The sequence below is a fragment of the Amblyomma americanum genome, chromosome 7, assembly GCF_052857255.1.
Source record: "Amblyomma americanum isolate KBUSLIRL-KWMA chromosome 7, ASM5285725v1, whole genome shotgun sequence".
NCBI classification, from domain to species: Eukaryota; Metazoa; Arthropoda; class Arachnida; order Ixodida; family Ixodidae; genus Amblyomma; species Amblyomma americanum.
In genome coordinates this window covers 8641704-8663287 of record NC_135503.1, presented here as the reverse complement: position 1 = coordinate 8663287, position 21584 = coordinate 8641704, and the positions used below count along the sequence as shown (strand labels likewise).

At 43.1% G+C, this 21584-nt stretch overlaps 2 protein-coding genes across 4 annotated transcripts in view; one reads left to right on the top strand and one right to left on the bottom strand.

Annotated features, from left to right (window-relative positions):
* Positions 1-15981, bottom strand: part of Itpr (Inositol 1,4,5,-trisphosphate receptor) — a 92443-nt gene extending 76462 nt beyond the window's left edge. For 2 of the 3 annotated variants that reach the window (XM_077630983.1, XM_077630984.1), the window contains exons 1-11: positions 15408-15981; positions 15252-15322; positions 15032-15147; positions 13378-13623; positions 9782-9880; positions 8921-9004; positions 7976-8203; positions 6863-7240; positions 5621-5845; positions 2017-2450; positions 228-395 (exon numbers count right to left, since the gene is read on the bottom strand). In XM_077630983.1, the coding sequence (XP_077487109.1) occupies positions 228-395; positions 2017-2450; positions 5621-5845; positions 6863-7240; positions 7976-8203; positions 8921-9004; positions 9782-9880; positions 13378-13623; positions 15032-15147; positions 15252-15322; positions 15408-15505 (2147 nt within the window). In that variant the 5' untranslated portion in view covers positions 15506-15981. The remainder of the gene's footprint in view (positions 1-227; positions 396-2016; positions 2451-5620; positions 5846-6862; positions 7241-7975; positions 8204-8920; positions 9005-9781; positions 9881-13377; positions 13624-15031; positions 15148-15251; positions 15323-15407) is intronic. The other variant, XM_077630982.1, reaches the window with a different exon arrangement.
* Positions 15982-16203: 222 nt separating this feature from the next.
* On the top strand, positions 16204-20988 carry PQBP1 (poly-glutamine tract binding protein 1). The gene is made up of 7 exons (XM_077630988.1): positions 16204-16394; positions 17310-17571; positions 18377-18477; positions 18561-18604; positions 19596-19704; positions 20197-20260; positions 20820-20988. Exons 1-7 carry the CDS (start codon positions 16316-16318, stop codon positions 20986-20988), a joined length of 828 nt encoding a protein of 275 aa, XP_077487114.1. The 5' UTR covers positions 16204-16315.
* The last annotated feature ends 596 nt before the right edge of the window (positions 20989-21584 follow it).

The window sequence follows — 21584 nt, the reverse complement described above, 5'->3', positions numbered from 1 at the left end:
TGTGCTCATTGCATTTTCATGAATTCCATTTATCTCTAGTGAAGTATGCCAAAAGGATTCAGCTGGCAGAGGTCACTAATACTATAAACATGTAAAAAGAGAAAACACTTTGACAGCCATGCTGCCAGGCACCCTGGTGAGTCATACTAAGCTGCATTTTTGGCTGAGGCAAGGCTGACATGACCGGTCAGCATTGTCGCAGCAGCAGCCGAGACGAATTGCCTCACCGGTAGTAGTCTAGGGTGGCCCGTGCATTGGGGCACTCAGTGTCTTGTGCCAGTTCCACAATGCTGCGTGCCTGCCGGCCACCGTCCCACAGGAGGAGTACCTGTTCCTCCACAGCCACCGTAGGTGGGCCTCCTTCCATCTCCAGTTCCACTTGACTGCGGACCACTCTGTAACAACAGGGCACGAGGCCATTTCAGCTTGCCAGCACAATTGTCACTTCATGCAGAGTTCTGCGCTACACCCATACCAGATATGATCAAGACTTGTGAGGTAAAGTATTCCTTGAAAGAGTCACACAACAGCGAATGGGGAGGGTCACCCACCCCCACGTGAGAAACTTTACTTAAGAAAACCATGCTGAACGCATTTTTTTTTACGAAAAAAGTCAAAGAAATACATGGCTCATATGGGACCGCTTCCGCCTACAACCACTGACTTCAAGAGTGACCCATAAAAGCACCCCTACATGAAATAGATCGCAGTTCCAAGAAGTAAGCGTGTGTATGAGGCCAAGACGACACAAGCAAAGCAGACAAAAAGGCAGAAAGGTGTGCAACCACACACTTCACCCATAGCCCGTGACACAAGACAAAATTTTAATGTACACAGTTCTTTATACATCTCTCATGACAAAGGCCTCTAGTTTCTCACAATTCTGCAGAAAATCGCACATTTTAGCATGTTCCACGAATTGTGTTACCAGTCAGACTTTTTTTTTTTTTTCGAAGATATATTGTGTTTGTAGATGTCAGTAGGAATAATAGAATGATGAGAACAAACATGGAATCTGATAACAAATGAAGTTCTGCCGGTGTCTTGACATGCTCAAGCAAGCTAGTGCGTCAAGCACTGTGGTTCTCGTAGCAAGACGTCTGCACACTTCTGTGGAATGAGTCACGACACTGGCGCCTGTCGAATGCAGTGCTACCATATTTGCACAAATGTAATGGCATATTTCTTTTTTTCTTGAGTCACTGTTTCCGAAAGCACCTTGAATTACATTTGGAACCAAAGCATGAATATTGCGTGAATTTCTTTCCCGCTGTTCTTCGAAATACCCACAGTGAGCTCAACCACTAGGCTCGTCAGCTGCGAGAAAAATCCAACTTCTCAACGACCTTGTGCCATCGAGACAAAGAGCGTGGCAACCGCTGCGCAAAAGACCACATGCGTTAAGCGCAGGACGCTCCCTGCAAAATATTGCTCATTCTCTTTTCTTACTTCGTGGAATTTAAAATTTCCACCGCAGAAAATTAGGGGTCTTACACATCATAAAATAGGTTGTTCTAAATACAACGTAAGAAACTGCACCCACTTCAGTAATGCTAGAATTACTGTTGATCTTAGCGAGCTCTTACTTCCTTTTTGCCTTTTCTTTTTAACTAGCTCTACATTATGTATGTCGCTACTAAATTGTCATGTTACAACCAATACAGCTCAAAATAAAGCTGACAAAAAATATAGCTATTTGGTCAGCCTGTGCAACCATTTTCCAGACCTCAGGCCTTGGTTATTGTAAATTATTGTAATAAGAAAGAATGATTAAAAGATCCCTTGCACAAGCTCCGCCCAGGTTTTCTGCTGTATTTTCAAAGTTAAGAGCAAGCCTGATATCAAGAAAATGAAAGAGAAAAACAAAGCTCACATAGTATTATAACAGCTCCTACAGCATTAAAAATTTCCTCGCAATTCACATGTTTCTCTCAATGATAAATATTTCATTTTGTCAACATGTGGAAGCAAAGCTTTTAGATTTTAACAAAAAGGTTGCCTTCTATTGGGCCTCACCTGGTTTCTATTAGGATGTCAGCATTGTGCGGTGACAGCACAGCCTTGCAGATGAGCTCTTGAGTGATGGGGATCGCCATCTTGTTAGAGATGCACAAGTCCGAGAGGTAGTCGAGGAAGCGGCTCTCCCGGTTCTGCCGCACCAGGCTGACAAAGGTCTCAATTTCAGCTGCAGTGATGTGCTTCTCAAGGAGTTTGCGGTTGCTATGCAACAGTGCCGTGATGGTGTCCTCAGCCAGCACGTCGTAGCCAATCTGCTTCTGCATGAATCCAAACCACTTAGCAATGTACTCCTGGTTCTTGCGATAGTCCTGCTGGGAAAGCCGCAAGATCCGATAGGAGAGGCGGCACATGTGCTTGTAAGGCGCATAGCGCGGGTCCGAAAGATCCTCCATTCGTAGTAACGGACCCTGGCCATTGTCGGTAAAGGGAGCCTGCAAACAAAACAAGACAAGCCATCTTTTTTTAACCACTACAATGCAGATGACTACCAAAGCGCTATGTTTCTAAGTAAATGTCAGCACACAAGTGGTCTTGCATTCTGCTTTGAATAAAAATGCAACTACTGCAGCTGGAATGGAAAAGAAAGCTAGCTTTAACACCTTCGTTACGATGGGAAAAATGACTTTTTGATAGATCCGATACATAATTTCTTCCTGCAAAATATATGAGCTATAAAAAACGAAATTTACATGAAAATAATGGCATAGAATGCCCTTTCTGTAGACAATTATTTCAACACAAATACTTGGTGTGAATATTGCGGGAAAAAATGAAAAACAAAAAAAAATGAAAATTAAGAAAAATTTATTGACAAGAGAAAATATCTCTTGGAGAAAAATAATAAAAACATTCTGGAAAGCAAGCAAAAATATTAACAATTTGTTGGAAAACTAGCCATAAAAAGATTGAATTTATAACTCAAAAAAGTTATACAGCTAGAAGTTTTTTTCTGACATCTGACACTACATGAAAAAAGGCGTCCTTGATATAAATTTCAAGGTGTCCTTGATATAAATTTTTCACACCAAGCAAAAATTTTCAAGTAAAATGAAATGTATCAAAATATAGCCTGATAAATGTACTTACTGACACTGTCAATTTGAACTAAAATCGTTTTTTAAAAAAGCTGAGAAAATTTTCAGAAAAACGAAAAGTAGATCTGCCATACCATTCGTGACGATCTACTCACATGAAAATTATTAGAGGTAAAACAGTGAAACCTCGTCATAGCAAATAGGTAAAAACTGAAAAATTGTTCAGTATAGCCAATATTTGTATTATAAGATTCCTCTAAAACCTTAAGGTGGAGAAGCAAAATTTATTCAGCTAAGAACAAAAAATGGAAGAGACCTTTTTTGTAGTTTTAGCACCATTTTGAAGCAGCTCGTGGCGATTGCAAAGGCCACAAAAAGCCGAACGGCAAACATCAGCTAGGTTGGCTTCCTCGCAAAGCATTGAAGCACGCGGTGGTGGAAGGTCAAACGCCAGCTAGGGTGGCTTCACATTACAGCTGTGCTGCGTACACAGTCGAATGCCAGGACGAAAGCTATCGCCATTGCCTCCACCTCCGCTCCATGAGAGTCGATGTGAGCAGAGGATGGCTGCTGTAAAGCTACAACTAGCAACCGTGTCACTGGTTCCAAGGCACCATCTACGGGTGCAAGATGCGCGAACGGGTGCTCACAGCCTGGCTACCAGCTGTGGTCACCACTATATCTTCTGTGGCCTTGCTGGCGAAAGCAAGATAAAGCGTGAACTGCGGCGCTAACACTTGCCACATGACCCCTAGTCACTCGTGTAGTGAGGCAAAGCCTGCCGCCTGCCATCCAAGCGGGCACAGTCTGGCACTCTGCAGTTCAATATATCAGTTCTATGAGAAACTGCGTTAAATATATAGAGTAAAAAATGCATGTGTTTGTTGCAAATATTTCAGAACAATTTGATATAGCCAATAATTCGTATTATCGGTGTGTAATAGCAAGGTTTGACAGTAAACTGCTTGAAAATATTCTACAATGCTTTGATTTTACAAGGAACTATTTCAGAATATGTTTCAGATGATTTAGGACTAATTGGAAGGCATACAGAGCTTTTGGCAACGAACTTTGAACTACTACAAAGCGTAAATCCGAGGATGGTGCCTTGATTTCTAATGAGCCTCAAGTCGATTCTTTTTTGGGCAGATGGAAGTAAATCTTGCCCATAATATGTCGAGACACAACAGAAACCGGAAACATCATACACGCAATCAGTGCAATGTGTAGAACGAAAAAATAGACAAGAAGCGAAAAAATAGACAAGAAGCGGAAAACAAAGCCTACGGGCGGACAAGTGCCAATGTTTCTTGCTGAGGTTACGCAGTTTCTTCGTCAGAATCAAATTCAGACAATGCAATATCATCGTCATGGTCACTGCTGCTTGAAGCACCGAAAAGTTCTTCTGCATAGGCAGAGAGCAGGATTCCGCAAATCAGAATTTTTTCGAGCGCATCATCTCTGTGACTGACGCTGTTCTGCGAGCACACTGCACCGGAACCTAAACATCAAGGGTGCTTCAAAAATTTTGGCCTTGCATGAAAAATACAAACTAGCAAGAAACAAAAGTAATGTCTGAACAACTAGACAGTTCAACAGATCCTCTGCGGCCCTCGTAGCACTGAAGTCACACTTTGAATTAAACAATCACCGGTGATCTATGCAAAGTGGCATGGTAACGTAAGAGTTAAGGAGAAAAAAAATATAATCCTCTCATCACTATTGTCATACAGAGAGAATCAAAAAGCCACAGACAATGTGCAGATGACTAACACTGTTAAACTTGAGCCATCTCTTTTCTTTTTCTACAACCTTCATCATCCTATTGGCAGAACAAATGTGTCTGCTTTCCCCCAAACATTTCCTGATTACAGAGAATAAACGAAGTAGGTCAGCACACTTGTAAAAGTGGATGCACACTAAAAACACCTTTGCCAAACCCATCTGTGTTATAAATATGAGCCGCTCTCACTGGCCAGTAAGGAAATTAGAAAATGCACCGATTTTGGTGGCCAGAAGGTGGTCACATGATCCTGAAGTGGTGATGTCATTGAGTTTGCCATTACAAGGGACATGACATACTACTATGACAAAATGTCAGACCATGAACTCTGCAAAACTTACCTATGCTGTAGTAAAATTGCAAGAAACGATCTGTATTGTGGTTAATTATTACCAGAAAGCAGCGAAGTCGATTCAGTAGTAAAGATGGCAATCCCACTTTCACAGATTAACTTATACCATGTAGCCCAATGGTGAGGCTTTAATCAAAAAGCATGTGAAAAGGTACAGGCAAAGACACAACCTTTCCAGGCGACCTCCAGCCCGCCAAGCTATGCCTGCTCTGGACTCAAGAACTTCTTGCCTAGTACAGCATTCCTGTGACCTTGCAGAAATCCCCAAGGTGCACGCAAATGATGCTGTGAGAACTAGCTGCTGTGAAACTTGTCAGCTAAATCTTTGAATATAGAGGCATACGGTCAAGCAGGATACACGGTGAGCTAAAGACTTCGGCAAATGGAATTAGAGGACTCCAAGCAATGGGAAGCTACGCGAGGTCACAGTACCTGAAGAATATGAAACAGCTGTCGCAGCACGTTCTGCTCCCGCAGAAGCTTCTGTCGTTCCCTGTTGGGTTTGGTCACCACCAGCTCAAGAGGGTCGGACTTGTTGGGGTCGCCCTCACGGCTGGCCGTGAAGTAGATCACCTCCTGGAGCAGCTGCAGCAGTAGACGACGCTCCGTGACCCCTGCTCTGCCGCTTTCCAAAGCACCAACCAGCAGTTGCAGCACCTGGAAGCAACATGGTAGGAAGAGCTACACAGACAGGGCCAGTAATGACATGCAGTAGCCATAAGAATGCAGCACAAGCCTCAGCTGAAACCAGACCTCTGAAGAACTTCGCGGAGCAATGACGCATGTGTCACACCTACTGACACATGGCACTAAGAATAAGTTCAGTGAAGTGACCCCTCGAACTTGTTTCGAGAGAAGCCAGCAGATATAAAGCAACTTGCTGTTGAGACTTAGTGCTCAGGAAAAAATGACAGACAATCAGTACAACTGATGCGGAAGCGCATGAATTAGCATTACTGATTTCCTGGACAGAGTAGTTGCTGCCGCTGACGAGTTCAGACTGTATGAGCGGGTGACGTGATCCAGTCCATTAATGACCATGTGACATACACTGTCCCCTCTCCACTCTCCCCCGTCCGCCCCCCATTACTCCCACCCTCTCCAATTACCTCCCGCTCCCTCCCATTTGAAAGAAGAGAGGGGATTTCATTCACTTTGCCACCTGCCATATGAGGATGAATGGGCAAATTTTTGCAACACGGGGGCTCTAATGCTAACGCATTAAATTTGTTCATCGTAGGTTCTGAACGTGAAGCCCCTGTGGTTTTATTTCTGCCATTCACCCAAGGGAGCAAACCAGAAATTTGGCAAATGTCCACAAAACTATCAACTAAGAGCTTTGCTTAGAAGGGTGCCACCTGTTTATCGCAGCAATTTCCTGAATAACTCAATAAGAACAAGAATTTAAAAGAAAGAAGTCAGCTTAAAGCAGTGATAAAAGTAGTGTACAAAAGTATGGCCTATAGAACCAACATATCCTGTCCTTCGCTGAACCCAAAAGCACACAGCCTAAGTGGTAAGTATGTTGCCATGCATAGGCAGAGGTGAACACACTGATGAGCACATGTGGTTCTAATAGGCACACACTGATTTTTGTTTTCATAACAAAGCGAATGGCATAAATAACTTGAAGCCACAACTCCCCACCCTCTAAAAAGCACACACCATACCCACCTGGCAGGCATCATTGGCAAAGTCAAGGTCCCGCACTTCTGATGCCGACACCGGTACCACTGCAAAGGCCTCACGATCCTCCTTGGCTGGTGCACATCCTAGGCGCCACATCACTGGCCGCTCTTCCTCTCGATCGATGGGGATAGCAGTACTATGGACCCACGTGTTGGTGCAAAGGTGGCGCAAGCGCACATATGAAGACTGGGGCACCAAGTCGTCAGCACGTGAGAGTGTGGTTGCATCCAGCTCAAAGATGGAGGCAATGTCACTACTCTGTGGCACAGCCACTAAGCAGTACACGGGGCTTCCTGGCGGACCTCGCAGCTTAGCCCGGGTCGGGTCGGGAGTCGGGTCCTCATCCACCTCTGCAGCTAGGTACTGCAAAAAAAATGCCACGTGTGCATGAACTTAGGCATGCAATTTGAACACAATGTGAACAAACTTTACGGCCAACACAGTTACCTTGCCGCTTTCCTGACCAAGTGAATATGAATCCTAAAGGTGCTGTAATTCTTGAATATTAATTTTCTTCTTGTAAACAAAATGTTCATATTTAACTGATTTACACAAATGTGGGTGTAATTTTATCAATTCATAGGCCACGTGCAAGCAAATAATAGCACGACCATCCATGCGAGCAGAAGCTCTCATGAATGGTCACGTGCCCTTGCCTTAAGCGAAAGATTTTTGCAAAAATATATAGTGATCAGCTAAAATGAAAAATTATAAACATGAAGGTGATTACAAAAATAATCAAGGCATGTTATTTTGTGCAATATCTCTCTATCAAGTAAGAAGCTGGCATTCCTATCAGGGCTGCACCACACAAGTCGTAACCAAGTTTCTTTGTCATGTTCTTTGTTTCTTATTGCACCCGTGACCCTGTGTACACTCATTCTGAGTAAACGTCAGTCAGAAATGACAGCCTATGTGTGTAAAAGTTATTTTCATGTCCATTGTCTTTATGCACTTTCTTACAATTCCCACTCATCGTTAGGTGTCAAACACCTATGCTATGCTCTCTGAGGCTCTAGACGCACGCTGCCAGATGTTACTTTCTTCTTGAAAGCCTCGCATGGGTTGGCCTCGAGGATTGAAAGATATTTCACAAACCTGGCCAGTGGCAAGGTGCTTGAGTCGAAAAAGGCTGTTCCAGTGCCCAGCGCCACCCCTGCAAGGGTCATGTTGCACCACTTCCACCTCCCAGAGGGCCTTGGAGCTGGTGGCTGCTGTCGCAGTGGTGCGTCCCGTAGACCGCAAGAACACATACTGCTTTTTGCGGTACTCATCCATTGTCAGGAACTTTTCCTGCTCCGCATGGAACAGTCGCACCACGTCTCCCTGCGTATGCAACCAGAGGGAGGGCAGGGCTCTCTTTCCTCAGTTACTTGCAGATACTGGTTGCACAGTGCATCATACTTTGATGCACTTTAAGAAATTCTTTTTTGCTTTATGAGTCTGTTCGCATTAGGTCTTACTAAGAGTGATCATTATAAAGTGTGACACCGTGTTCAAAACTCAATCTCAGCTAATCAGTCAACACATTGATAATTATGCAGTGCAGTGCCAAACACAAAAAATAAAGCAGCGTAACGTAATCATGCAATACACCACCAAATTGTTGTAGCATTGTGATTTCATTGTCAAGTTAAATGAGTGCTGTCCTCAAATTCACAAATAAAATATATGAACTACCCACAATATCCCTAAATGTATGTCTATAAAGCATTAATTCCTGCAAAAGACCACTCAGAAACAGCACACATATTCATAGCTAAATAATGCACACTAGCTCCTATGAGGAGCTTGATCACGTGTTAGTGTTTTACCCAAATAGCATGCAAAGTATTCTGGAAGCCGCAACTACACAATGCTTAGGCGAAGATCAGACATTGAAGACTTGCACTATTCCCATGGCACAGCTAATAATCACTTGTAATGAATAAAAATAAGGTTCTACTGCGTTGTTCACATAGCATACAAAACACGCAACCGAGAGGTAACATGCAAAGTTCAGAAAGTTCTAGTACAGCTATAAAGATAAAAGTCCTCACATACCCCTTTGAGTACATCATCCACATTCTCCTTGTGTTCCATGAAGAGCGATATCTTCCAGCTCGTGTTTGAGTTAACAGCATTTACCTGCAAGGTAATAGAATGTGCATTAGTTACAATGTTGGCTCTTGACTCTTTCCATCTCAGCAAGTGTTCCATTTTCAATTTGCTGTGTAGAGCTTTCTGCATTATGAATATGGTGTGCTTAGATCTAAAGCCCAAAACATAAAACAATGCATCTAAACCTGATGCAGAATACCCCTACAGATATTCTAACGAATGCATAAAATGTAATGCATCATAAGAGAGAAACAAAGGGTCAAGATTGCTGCAAACAATAAAAGAAACTAGGCAGTTAAACTGCAGAAATGCAATACATACCAGCTAAGCAAGTAACTTACAGTCATTTGTAAGATATAAGGAAGATACTAACAATGTGCACTTGAAGACAAGTTAATAAGAAAAACACAGCGTGACTGCCCTAGTTCTTTGACCTTCATATTTATTAAAGCTAACACAAGTTTCCATCTTTCTGCATACAATAACAGTGGGATTAAATAGCCCTACCACAGTCTCATGAGGTGTAGCCGATTAATATTAGTGGTTTTTTTTCAATTATTTTTTTTCTTTATGCTTTTTATAACTTGCTTGGACTTAAGTGTCTGCGGTATGTCATTAATAAGTAAATAAAAATGGCACCCATCTAAAATTTTGCACAAAATCTTCCTTCTCGTCATACCTTCATTGCGGTGCACAGGACAAACAAAAAATCAGGAGCCACTGAAGCTACATGACTGCTACAAGAGATTGATCATTCCATAAAAGCACAGGCAAGATGAAATGAACAGGTGTCCCTTCTCTTGCCTCTTTGCAGCCAGGATTGTCAGGTAGCTCTTGGTTACTAGCATGGAGTGGTTGGCCTGCATTCACCGGGGTCAGCACCACTTTGTCACCAACCACGACCTACACAAATAGAGGTCACCAGGTGAGAATGCACGTCTGACATACACCCCATGCTTCCACATCCCCCTTCCGTTCAGCCAGCTTTACACAAGCAATCAAAACAAAGACAGATAAAACTGCACATTTTAAGCAGTGCACACTTCACACAAGTCAACAGCAAGAAAAAAAAATTACAGGACTGACATGATGGTTCAAGAAAGTGAAAAGCTAGCAAAGCTGCTTCTAAAGATGGTCATCTATTAAAAAAAAAATTTTCACACTCACAAGTCTGATTCTAAACAGAATATATGTTTGAAACAGCACATGAAATGAGAGAAAAAAAGGTAGATGCTTGAGCATAATTTTACTTCCCTTGTGACACATTGCAAATGTCCAAGAAAGCAACATGCAAGCGACAAAAAAAAATTTGCTGTTATGCAACTATGTCCATAGTGCATTGCATCAGTTACAGTAAAGAAAAATGTGCTCCTGCATTGGACCTTAGCCCCTGCGTTAACGCTTAATGCTGTAGAAGCACACTGCAATTTTTCTTCATTGATGACCTGCCAGTTCGAATTCCTGATAACCACATATATGGAGCACATCTCTTTCATTTTCTAAGCACCATGAAATTCTCTCTTGAAATGCACTTTTCCATAAATAAGCTGAGTTTGGCACAATAAACACTCATCCCCTTTTACAACCGCCCAATATGTAAAGGCATAATACTGTATGACAGAATTCAAATCGAAGCAGCTGCACACAGTACTAAAGATGTGCACTTCAAATGCACGCCGCAGTAAAATTTAGCAGCACTCAAAATGTCACTGTTTTAGCTAGCATCAGCAGACAACATACTTCAATGTCTTTGACAGACTAAGTTGAGAATGAGCCAGAAATATAGGAACACTATGTTAATAGCGTTTGTTTATACAGCTATCTTAAGGCTTGTTTGCTCTTTGTCCTGCAAGCAAAAAAAAAGCAGCAGAGCCCCCCAGCAGAGCCTTTCAAAAGACAAATAAACAACTGCAACAGAAAAGACCTGTGTGGAAAGAAAGCAGCACACAGGACACAGTTTACAAGAACATTTCCAACCAAAGAAGCATAAACATTAACTAAAAAATAGGGTAAGTTAAAGCTAAAGACCCTACAATACGCAGGCCAACTATTTGTCATTCAGTGAGACTCAAATATAATAACAGTAACAACAGTACATATTCCCTGCTTTGCTTCTGAAAAGTAAAATGCACATAAGTTTCATGTCTCTTCAATAACCCAGACAATCCCCCTGCACCCCTCTGTTTAAGCCAGGCAGATCCATCACACTGTCTACTGTTTTGTCTAGGGAAACGTGAGGGGAAGTGAAACCAGAGAACCATTACAAACCGTGCTGCATGGCCTTATTGAGTGCACCTTCCTTTTATGACATAAAGCTGCTCCTTCCTGCCACAGCACTGTTCTATAAAGACAAATGCATTGCCAAAATTGCTCTTCTGCCATCAGGCCAAACAGTGACCACTGAAGAATGCCCCGTGCTATTACTTTTCTGCGGCGCCACTACACTGCTACTGCTGCCCATGGGTACTTAGTGCTACCACCATGCTAGCATTGCTGGCAATTTTTTATTTTTAGACTCTAAACAACAATGCATAATATAATATGCATTTTATTATTATTATGCAAAAGTTGTTTAATTCTCTTTGTCCTCACCTTGATATATTCGAAAATTCTCTCCCTTCCTTTATATTGGATGTCCGTGACGTTCCACTTTGAGCACTCTTTTTCTCATACATAACTTCCCCTTTCATGCATTTTGTCTTTACTACACTTGTGCGTTTGCACCGGTATCATATTGTTTTTTTCTCTCCTTAATTGTTCATCACGTGTACTTGTTTTCATTAATATTATTTCTTTAATACTGTATACTTACGCCTGATTGTCTGTAACGCGTTCACTAATTACGTTTCTTATTGTGTATGATTATATTTCTAGCTTGTATTTCAGAGGTTTCTTATTCGTTCTTATTAGTATTGGCTTTATTCTTGTTTGTATTTTGCTATATGCTGTACTTGGCTGTTATCGGTCGTTCATTCTCTTCGTTTATTGTTTCATTAGTTATTTATATGTCTGTTGCCTGTTCTAGCTGTTTTCATTTACCGCTGTTCTCGCTGTTTTCTTGTTTTCGCTTTTTTGCTTCATGCTTGCTGTCACGCCTAGTTTATGTGTCTTTTTTTTCTATCGCCTTGACTGCTGCTTTACCTCCCCTGAGTGTCTTCCTTTGTAGTGAAATAAATTTACATTTTGTGCGTGTGAATGGTGTACCAGCACCAAGACCTATGGGTTGTTCCTGGGCACCGAAAAATAAATATTGTTTGATTGATTGATTGATTGATTGATTGATTGATTGATTGATTGATTGATTGATTATTATTATTATTATTATTATTATTATTATTATTATTATTATTATTATTATTATTATTATTATTATTATTATTATTATTATTATTATTATTATTTAATGCACACAACATCATGCATTGTGTATTTTTATATATCAATATTTTACTTTCCTACAACATTTTGCTCTTGTACTTGAGTTTTATACACTTATCCTTGGTACACATCTCACCCTGCACTGTATTTGCTTGTGAAATTCCTTGTTCTGAAACATTTCCCCTCTTTCCCCACATGCAATGCCCTCATTGACCCTTTATGTGCTTAAATAAATAAAAATACCACAGTCATCAGTAGTGCAATTTCATGTCCTTATGTTCATGAGGTGAAATGGGACAGCCCTAGCATGCGAAACAAAATTACCAAGACAAAGTGAAATAAAGCAGCTCATTTTTCTATACAAGCTGAGTTATACAGTCAAAGCTTATAATCTTTACACATAGCTTCCTGTTGGCTTACACACGCAGCAGCACTTCATTTGCAATGCAAGCTTTCATTCAATTCAGGTGCAGACATTACAGGCACTGGGCCTACACTGTCTGCTCTGATTGCATTTGTCTCCCCCAGTCAGCGTATATCCAGTAACTACAGGTGTGAACTTAGCACAGCAGCAGTGGCTACACAGTTCACAGTAGTACAGTTTGTAGTTGTCTACATGTAGATGTCAGCATCAATGTAGTAAGAAAAAAAGAGAGAAGTAACAGCATCGTTGCCCTCCAAAATTGAATCAACACCATTAAACATTGATGTTGACACAGAAAACAGGACACACAATGAGTTAATTATCTTAATGTGAGCATAACTGGATGGCTCCTAGCCAGCAAGGATGGATCAAGGGTGGATGGACAGGCATTGGTAGCAGTTATTCCCCCTTCCTTGACCCCACTGATGCCAAGAAAACAATCGAAAATTATTTTTTTACTTATCTCAATGGTATCTTTACTTTTATTTTTCGGAGCAATGCCTCATCCAATTTAGTCATAGCCCACTTGCATATCCCAAGCCTTCCTGCTTATCTTCTGCAGCAAACCACAGTGTGGCAAGCTACTGAAACCACTTACACTGTCACCAGTTGAACGCAGCTTGTAGAAGGGGACAACATAGAACCAGGAGCCCTCGTTGCCGTTCGCATCAAGCGAGACGCGCATGGCATTCTTTTCAAGCAGTGCGGGAAGCCGCTTGTTGACGGTGAGGTACTTGTTGCTCTTAACATGCAGCAGCTGCACCACCCCACCGTACTGCACCACCTCTCCGACCAGCTTGCGCTTTTCACTCTCATTCTGCTTCTTCTCCAGCTCGGCAGCATGCTGCGGTCACACCCATCACACAAACAGTTACCACAGTTTAAAATAACTGTCAGAGCACTAATGTGCAGGCAGGCACATGCAATGCTCACAGTTTTTAGAGAACAAATAAGTCTGGCTGAATTAGATTATTTCACCTAAAACTTATTGCGTTTCTGAATGTGACCCGCCGTGGTGGCTCAGTGGTTAGGGCGCTCGGCTAGTGATCTTGAGTACCCGGGTTCGAACCCGATCGCAGCGACAGCGTTTCGATGGAGGCAAAATGCAAAAGGCGCCCGTGTGCTGTGCGATGTCAGTGCTGTGAGTGCACGGTAAAGATCCCCAGGTGGTCGGAATTATTCCGGAGCCCTCCACTACAGCACCTCTTTCTTCCTTTCACTCCCTCCTTTATCCCTTACCTTATGGCCCATTGAGATGCGAGACAGATACTGTGCCAATTCCTTTCCCCAACAACCAATTTTCAATTTTTTTTTTCTGAATGAACATACAACATAGTCAAAATAATCTGATGCCCCTTGAACTTCTGAGATCTACAAACGAGAAGAGTATTTCACACCTTCCATCCGTCTCATTCAAACGCTATGTATGCTTTCTCCTTCTTCACCCACCAAGGTAGCAAAAAATACCAGTGCTCCGTGACACCTGTGTGTTATAGTCACCTACTCTCTAATTTCTAGTTCTATGGTAGCTTTCTTCATCACAGTATTATTGACAGCAGCACTCATGTTATACCTGCACTCATGTTATACCTGCACTCATCATGCAACTCTGCAGCATAATAATACAAATGATGGTTTGGTATACGGGAGTTAACGTCCCAAAGCAACTCAGGCTATGAGGGACGCCGTAGTGAAAAGCTCCGGAAATTTCGACCACCTGGGGTTCTTTAAGGTGCACTGGCACCGCACAGTACATGGGCCTCTAAAATTTCGCCTCCATCGAAATTCGACCACCGTGGCTGGGATCGAACCCGCGTCTTTCGGGTCAGCAGCCGAGCGCCGTAACCACTGAGCCACCATGGCGGCACTCAAGTGAAATATCACGTTATCCTTACACTCACCCAGTTAATTAATCATGTTGCGAGCAAAATGGTTCATCTACAGGTGATGCCATGAAGCATGGCAAATGGGGGACAGCATGGCTTATAATAAAGGTACGCTTTCATCACTCTCTGATCAAGAGAGAACACACAAATTATTAAATCTACGTGTAAGAAAGTAAAGAAAAATACATAAAAATCACACAAAAAGAAAAGAAAAAAGGCACAACTTGTAACATGTCGAAAAGCGACTACGAAAACATGCAAAGAAAATGACGATTCTACTCCCTTAAATCGCGCTCCTAAACTTCTGCGGCTTATTATTCTCCACGCCAATATTTGGAACCTATCAGATGAGAAAGCACAGCTCACATGCAGTTTTTTCAGCAGCACGGCATCTGTTGCGCTGGAAGCACTCTGCTTGGCTGCCTTCCAGAACTGCTTCTGGGCCGAATACCGGTTCATAGGACACATCTTGAAGAGGCAATCTGAAAGGACCGAAAAATGTTGCTTTCAACACCACTAAATAACTGCGCGAGAGATTACAGTTTATTTTCGTTTAATCAACAAATCTATTAGCTTCCCGTCTAACCTCGAAACTTTTTTGGCGGGTTGGCGAGATCCCCAGCCTCCGGTTGCACGACGCAACGGTCATCGACCAGACTGCGAGTAAAAAGAACAGAGTTTTGCTAGTAAATCGAGCCACTCTTATTTATTGCGGAACCACATATGAGGCACAAAAACTCACCCTAGCGTGCACAGGAAACCGGAGACGGTGCCCTCGGCGTAGAGGGAAACAATGTCTCCGATGTGCAGTAGGCTCGACGTGCCGATCATGTCGCACATTTTCGATGTGTTTGCCCGTGCGCTGCACAAGTGAATAAGCAGTTGATTCAAGCCTAGGCGGCTTGGCCTCTGCTTTTTCCGCTGGACGGGCTACATCAAGGGCAACAGCTAGCGGGCGTTGCCGAACTTCTACGACGTCTAGAAGAGGGCCTTCGCTTCGACAGCCGTTCTCAGCGAATTATCCAGCGTTAAGAGTCGGCAAGCAGTACGCTCCGGAGAACCAGAGCCACACCTCCCATCGAAACTTCGCACGACTGGCGAGCAAGTGTGCACAGGATCGGAAGGAAGCAGGCTGTGCACAGGAATGCAAGTCAGAGCCACCGCATATCTACGACACGCGCAATCCAGCTGGACACTCGGTTTGGTTTTTGTGGAAGGCTAACACTCTTTTTGACGTCTCACTGATGGAGATGCCAGGCCAACACCGGGCCCGTAAATCTTCCGCAGCTGAACTCGAGCTCAAATACGCTTGACTTGGTTTGGCTACTGTAGGCTGCTTTTGGCTTCACTAAATCTCACCGCTAATCGGTTGTTTGTGTTTGGGGGTTAATTAAACCGATTTATTTACACAAATAATCTAGCATAAATATTGTTAATATTTGCTTGCACTAGGGCCGAGAGTGGCGAAGTTTATAGCTGTGCTGTGTCGCTTTGCGGACTTATGACCTGTGCATCTCTGACCTTAGCAGCAGTGGCGGTACTTTCTAGTTACATGCCGCGCGATCGGTGTACCGGTGGGTGCAACCTGCAGGGTGCTTGTTCCTGCGCCCCTACTTTCTGGTATCTGTCTCTCGATAGAGGTTGTGCACAATGCCTCTTCCACCAGCTCTTCTAGCCAGGTTGAAAAAGCGGGGAATTGTGAAAGTCGCCGATGCTGAACCGTCAACAAGTGAGTGACCAGCGCGTCTCGACTTGCTTTTCAGATGTTGAGCGGAGCATCCAAATGCTCCGAATTTCACAACAAACAAAATCGGTTTTTTGTGTCAGATGTCATGAAAACTGAGTAGCATGACAGTGCGACAGCAAACATGATTTGAGGCGAGCTGGCGTGGAAATAGGTTTGCGTGATGTGCTGCGTGTTCCGCGATGCAGTGAACAAGATCATCTTAATTTTTCATGGTCTCTTGTCGCCTAGTTAATTTTTCCAGTTTCACTGCAATGCCGTTGTTTTTAATGGCAAGTGCACTAGAAAGCCAAAGGCCCAGCCTTACTTCTTCTGCCGAGAGAAAAGTGTCCAATTATTGAAAGTGACACCGGCACCTAGTTTTTTTTTTTCTCATCACATTCAATACAGTACTTCGGTGTTTGCTTTAGGTTCTAAAAACTAAAGTTGAAGTAGAGCTGTAACGATCTGAAGAAGCCCTCCGCGGCGCTTCGTAAACAGACATCTCTTCTCTAATATATTTTCAGTTATGGCGTGATTTTTACTCTTGTAAAAATATTTTCTTGGCCCCACATTTCACTAAAATCTTATATCCTGTAACTTGCCTAAATTGACTATGATTGGGACACGTCCTATAAACATCTGTCTCTTGGCATGTTTTTTATGGCACTTGACAGATCTTGCTACCAACATAAAGTCTGCGACTGTTGATGTCTCACTATATTGTGAATAATGCTCTTTAGGCACGCACACACTACTGAGCACATTGTCATGTGTGTGTTTCTCTTGGTTGCGTAGCATCTAGTGTTTTCCTGTGGCATATATGGCAACGTGGCTAATTGTAGACAATTAGCTTGTCAACACCTTCTTGCCCACTTATCATGGTACCATGAAAAATTTTTGGTTTGGCTGTCTACATAGCTGACCAGCCTGAGGAAGAGGTCATTGCTGAAGACTATGATGACGTCAGCCGGCCAGCGGGTGGTGGCGAGGTGCAAGAGGGTGGACCTGTTCCTGGGTGTCCGAACAAGTGGAACCTGTACCATGAGTGTGGCCCGTTCTGCCGCCAGCACTGGGGTGCTGGCAAGCTGAAGGAGTCACCAAACACACAGCGCAAGCGTTTGCACATGCTGCGCAAATATCCCCTGCCAGAGGGCTGGAGTGAACTCTACGATCCTGGGACGTACGTACCGGCCAGCCTATAACTGTTATGAACCTGGGAATATTTGTAAACTTCGTTGCTGCTCTGCTATGCGCTGGATAACTTCTCTGCAGTCTTATGCATCTCTAGATTAATCATTTTTCACCATATCTACCTTTTACCTTGTCATGAATTAATTGTCTCAAAAAAGAAGAATTCAGTGAAAATGCGACAAAAACTAGATGTACACACTAGACACTGACAGCATATAATATCTGCCTCACTCTGTTATCCACTACTCTAGCAGTTTTTCACCCTCCAAGCATTACACTAAACATTAGGACAAGTTTACATGATGTCTAGCTTTGCATTGCTGTCTGAGGGCCTTTTGTTTTGGTTCAATTAGTAAATTAATTGTGCATTGTCAGGCTGAGTTACACACAGTTTTTTTAATTTTTTGGCATACAATGTAATTTCTAACGGAATGAGGGGGGGTAAGAGCGTATCAGGAGGAGAAAGATAAGCTTGATGAATGGTGCACAAGAACTCTGACCTCGCCAGAATACGTGCGTGAGCTGAGGAAAACCTTTTCAAAAAAAATGATGCTGATCTGTGCCTCATGAGCGTCAGGTATAGGAGCTGTAATTCCTAAATATTATTATTTAATAAGATGTGTCAATCATTTGCAACAAGGGATAGGGGCTCTAGGCATGCTGGTGTTAGCTGCGATGAGGTGGCACTAGTTACTCACCATCATCACTGGTACACTGCCAGATAGCACATGGATGCAAGCATAGGCTGATCTCAGTGTTTAAAACTTCAGTGTGACTGTTGGACACATGTGCAGTGGAAGGCACTACTACTGGAGGCAAGGCAGTGAGGATGTCTCATGGATGCCACCCCGGCACCCCAGGGCAAAGATTTCACTGCCTGCTGAGAAGCTCCGAGGTATGCTTTTTTCTTGTAGAAGCTGGCAGCTTCTGCTTGCACAGATGCTGGATTTTGTGTTGTTTTTCTTTGGCTTTTTACAGAGCTTATATCTGACGCTGATGATGGTCAAGAATTGGACAGTGCTGTAAGTAACCGTTGTGTCCTTACATCCTTTCAGAAAGTTCCTAAACGTAAAATAATGTTGTAATGTTAAACAGTTCAACAAAGAGGTAATAGTCTGCAATAGATAGAGTTATTCGAAGTTGTGGTGGGTTACACCTGTCTCGGCCAAGTAGTGACTGCGGATCTGGACCATCAGAAGAAAGTTGCTGCAAGAATCAGAATATGTTGAAAGGATGGATTGGGATAAGATGAGTTGGAATAAGGCACTCTCAGATTATGAACAGATTATGATTATGGCTCTCAATTGATGTATCCTACCAATATTCACCTAATAGGGCCAAGGTTTCAAGGCAGATGAAAATGCAAAAAATTTGCCTAGTGTGCTTTTGGAAGGGAAATGATAGGGCTTACATTAAACGGCAGATAGAGATGAGCTTAAATGAGGGAATAAGTGTCAGTTAGTGATATTCGAGCTCAAATTGAAAGGGAATGGACTGGTGCAAGACGTGTGGAGAAGGGGTAACACCGCAGGACCAGGCTGTTTAAAGATTGTTGTGAGAGACCTTGCTGACCTTAACCTTGAGAAGCTTGCTCATGATCTGTAAAATTTGGGGTCCTAGGAAGTGAGTAGAGTAAGGCAGAATGCTTGCAGCCACTGAAAGCAAGCTGATGTAGGGTCACAATGTGGGCTAGCCTAAACTTGGCAGCCTGCTGTTTGTGAAATAGTTATAAAAGTTATTGAACAACTTGTTTAAGGTTTTGCATATGATAAATGGAAAAGTTTGACAAAGCCTTTTGGGCATTTTAACAGTTATGAGCTTGTGGAAGCAGACAAATGAAGTATAATTGAACATTTGCAACATACATCAGTTTCAACATATTTCAACATGCGACTGTTGAAATTTCAGTGTAGTTCCTCTGGTATAGTGTGCTCTCCAAGAGGGCAGATGTTTTTGGCTGTGGTTGCGTGGCTCCTTTCATATCAGGCATACTGCACTCTGCCTTTCTAATAGGGCTCGGAAGAAGATATGCTAGATGATGACGACGTTCCCCTCCCACCCCGGCGCTCTCGCGAATCTGCAAGCTCTAAAGGATCATCCCATGGCAACTCGGATCGTCGTGGTGAGTGGTGGAAGCATTGTTAAAAGGCTGTACTTGACATCCAAAGCTGCAAAATACGAGCCATCGCTGAAGCCTTGACCTTGAATGAATGAATGAATTAATTAATTCGTTGAATATTGCCACGACTGGGATTCAAACCCACGACAGCGCGAAGAGATCAGCTTCGCTGGCCATTGCACGAGAGCGCTGTGCTATCACCGCAACTGATACGCTTCGTGTTAAACTGCGACGCACTCTTGCGCTGTTCATGGCACATCATTGTCTTCATCAGCTTCCATCTGCGGCACAAACAGATCAGACCAGCTTAACCTCGATCAGAGCTTAACCTGAGTTTAATATAGTCATACTTTCACTCGTCTGCTCAGTTTAACAGCAATAAAACCCTGCCATTTTTAGAGACGCTTTATCTGTATTTGCTGGAGGAAGTGCCTGAAGTAATTTTGTGGCTGGTTTGGATGTGCACATATATATGTGTCATCTTTATGTTTCCAGGAGACCGTATGCGGAGCAACGACCTGGACCCCATGGATCCGGCTGCATACTCTGATGTTCCTCGGTATGAGATCAACCATCAGTTCTTCCCCATTTCTCCTTTATGCAGCCGGGTCGCCATGGATTCAGCTCCAGTTATTTATACTCGTATTTTAAAGCTCCACAGGTCATTACTTAAGGGAGATATGAAACAAAGGAGACGGGCACAGAAATGTCAGATGAGGTAGTTTGTTGAGAATGTGCCCTCTGGGGTAAAGTGGTCTAGATAAGCTTGCAAGTATGTGCCCTCTGGGAGACATGCTGTATGCATATCATTGTGACTGCCTCACTCCAAGTGGATGGCAAAACATGAGAACTACGTGACCAACAAACACGCTTGGGAAGGGGTGGACATGGGCAAAGTGTACGGCTAGACGCTCCTGTGAGCTGAAATTGACCTATCATGGACATATCAGAAACTTATCCAAGAGGTGTTTGTAGTAATTTTTTCCTGCATGCAAGAAAGTCTCTTTTTCTGCTTGGTTTGTGCAGGAAAATAACAAAATCAGCTCACACACTATTTTGGTGTTGGCCTGGATAACTCAGTGTAACTAAAAGTGCACCTTTTGTGCATGCGCATTCAGTGGCAAGTGGTCCACAGGCCTGGAGAAGAGCAATGAAGCCAAGACAGGTGCCGACACGACTGCAAGTGGGCCACTCTACCAGATGCGTCCATACCCTAGTCCTGGAGCTGTCCTTCGCCTTAATGCTGGCAACCGTCGGCAGCAGTCTGACGATGAAGATGATGATTGACTGGCATATTCGTGAACATTGTGCTTTTCTTTTTAATCACCTTAGTCACTGCATCGATTCTTTGCCAAAAAAGCCAAGTCCATTACATTTGTATCTTTTCATTAACTCCTGGTTCAGTTTATGTATGTTCTCTTTGCTTCTGAAGTAGAGTAATTCTGTGTCATGGTCTTTGCAGTATGTGTAGTTTGCCTAATTTATAAGGGCACTGGTAATCATTAATATGACCAACTGCAAAGCATTGCATTTGTGGTTAGTGCTTATTGATAGCCATGGATTGGTAAAAGATAACAGAAAGCATGTTCAAAGGTCATCCTGTCAAAGGGGCAGTGCAAAAAGCTGCCTCTTGAAAATGCAGATAAGCTTCATTTAGCCCATATGGGACCGCAGTCACTCTCAAGCATTCCGACTGGGCTGAGAAGTACTGCATCTTGCAAAGGAAGAGAGATAAACAGTTTACGCTCTCTACCAAACGCCTGTGGCAGAACAGGAGCGCGCTCGCCGGAGCGCGACGAGGACCGCACGCTGCGTCCAGGTTCTGCCTTATCACCGCTTCACAGAGTGGCCATCGCCACTGCGTCTCGGCTCTGCAGGCGCCG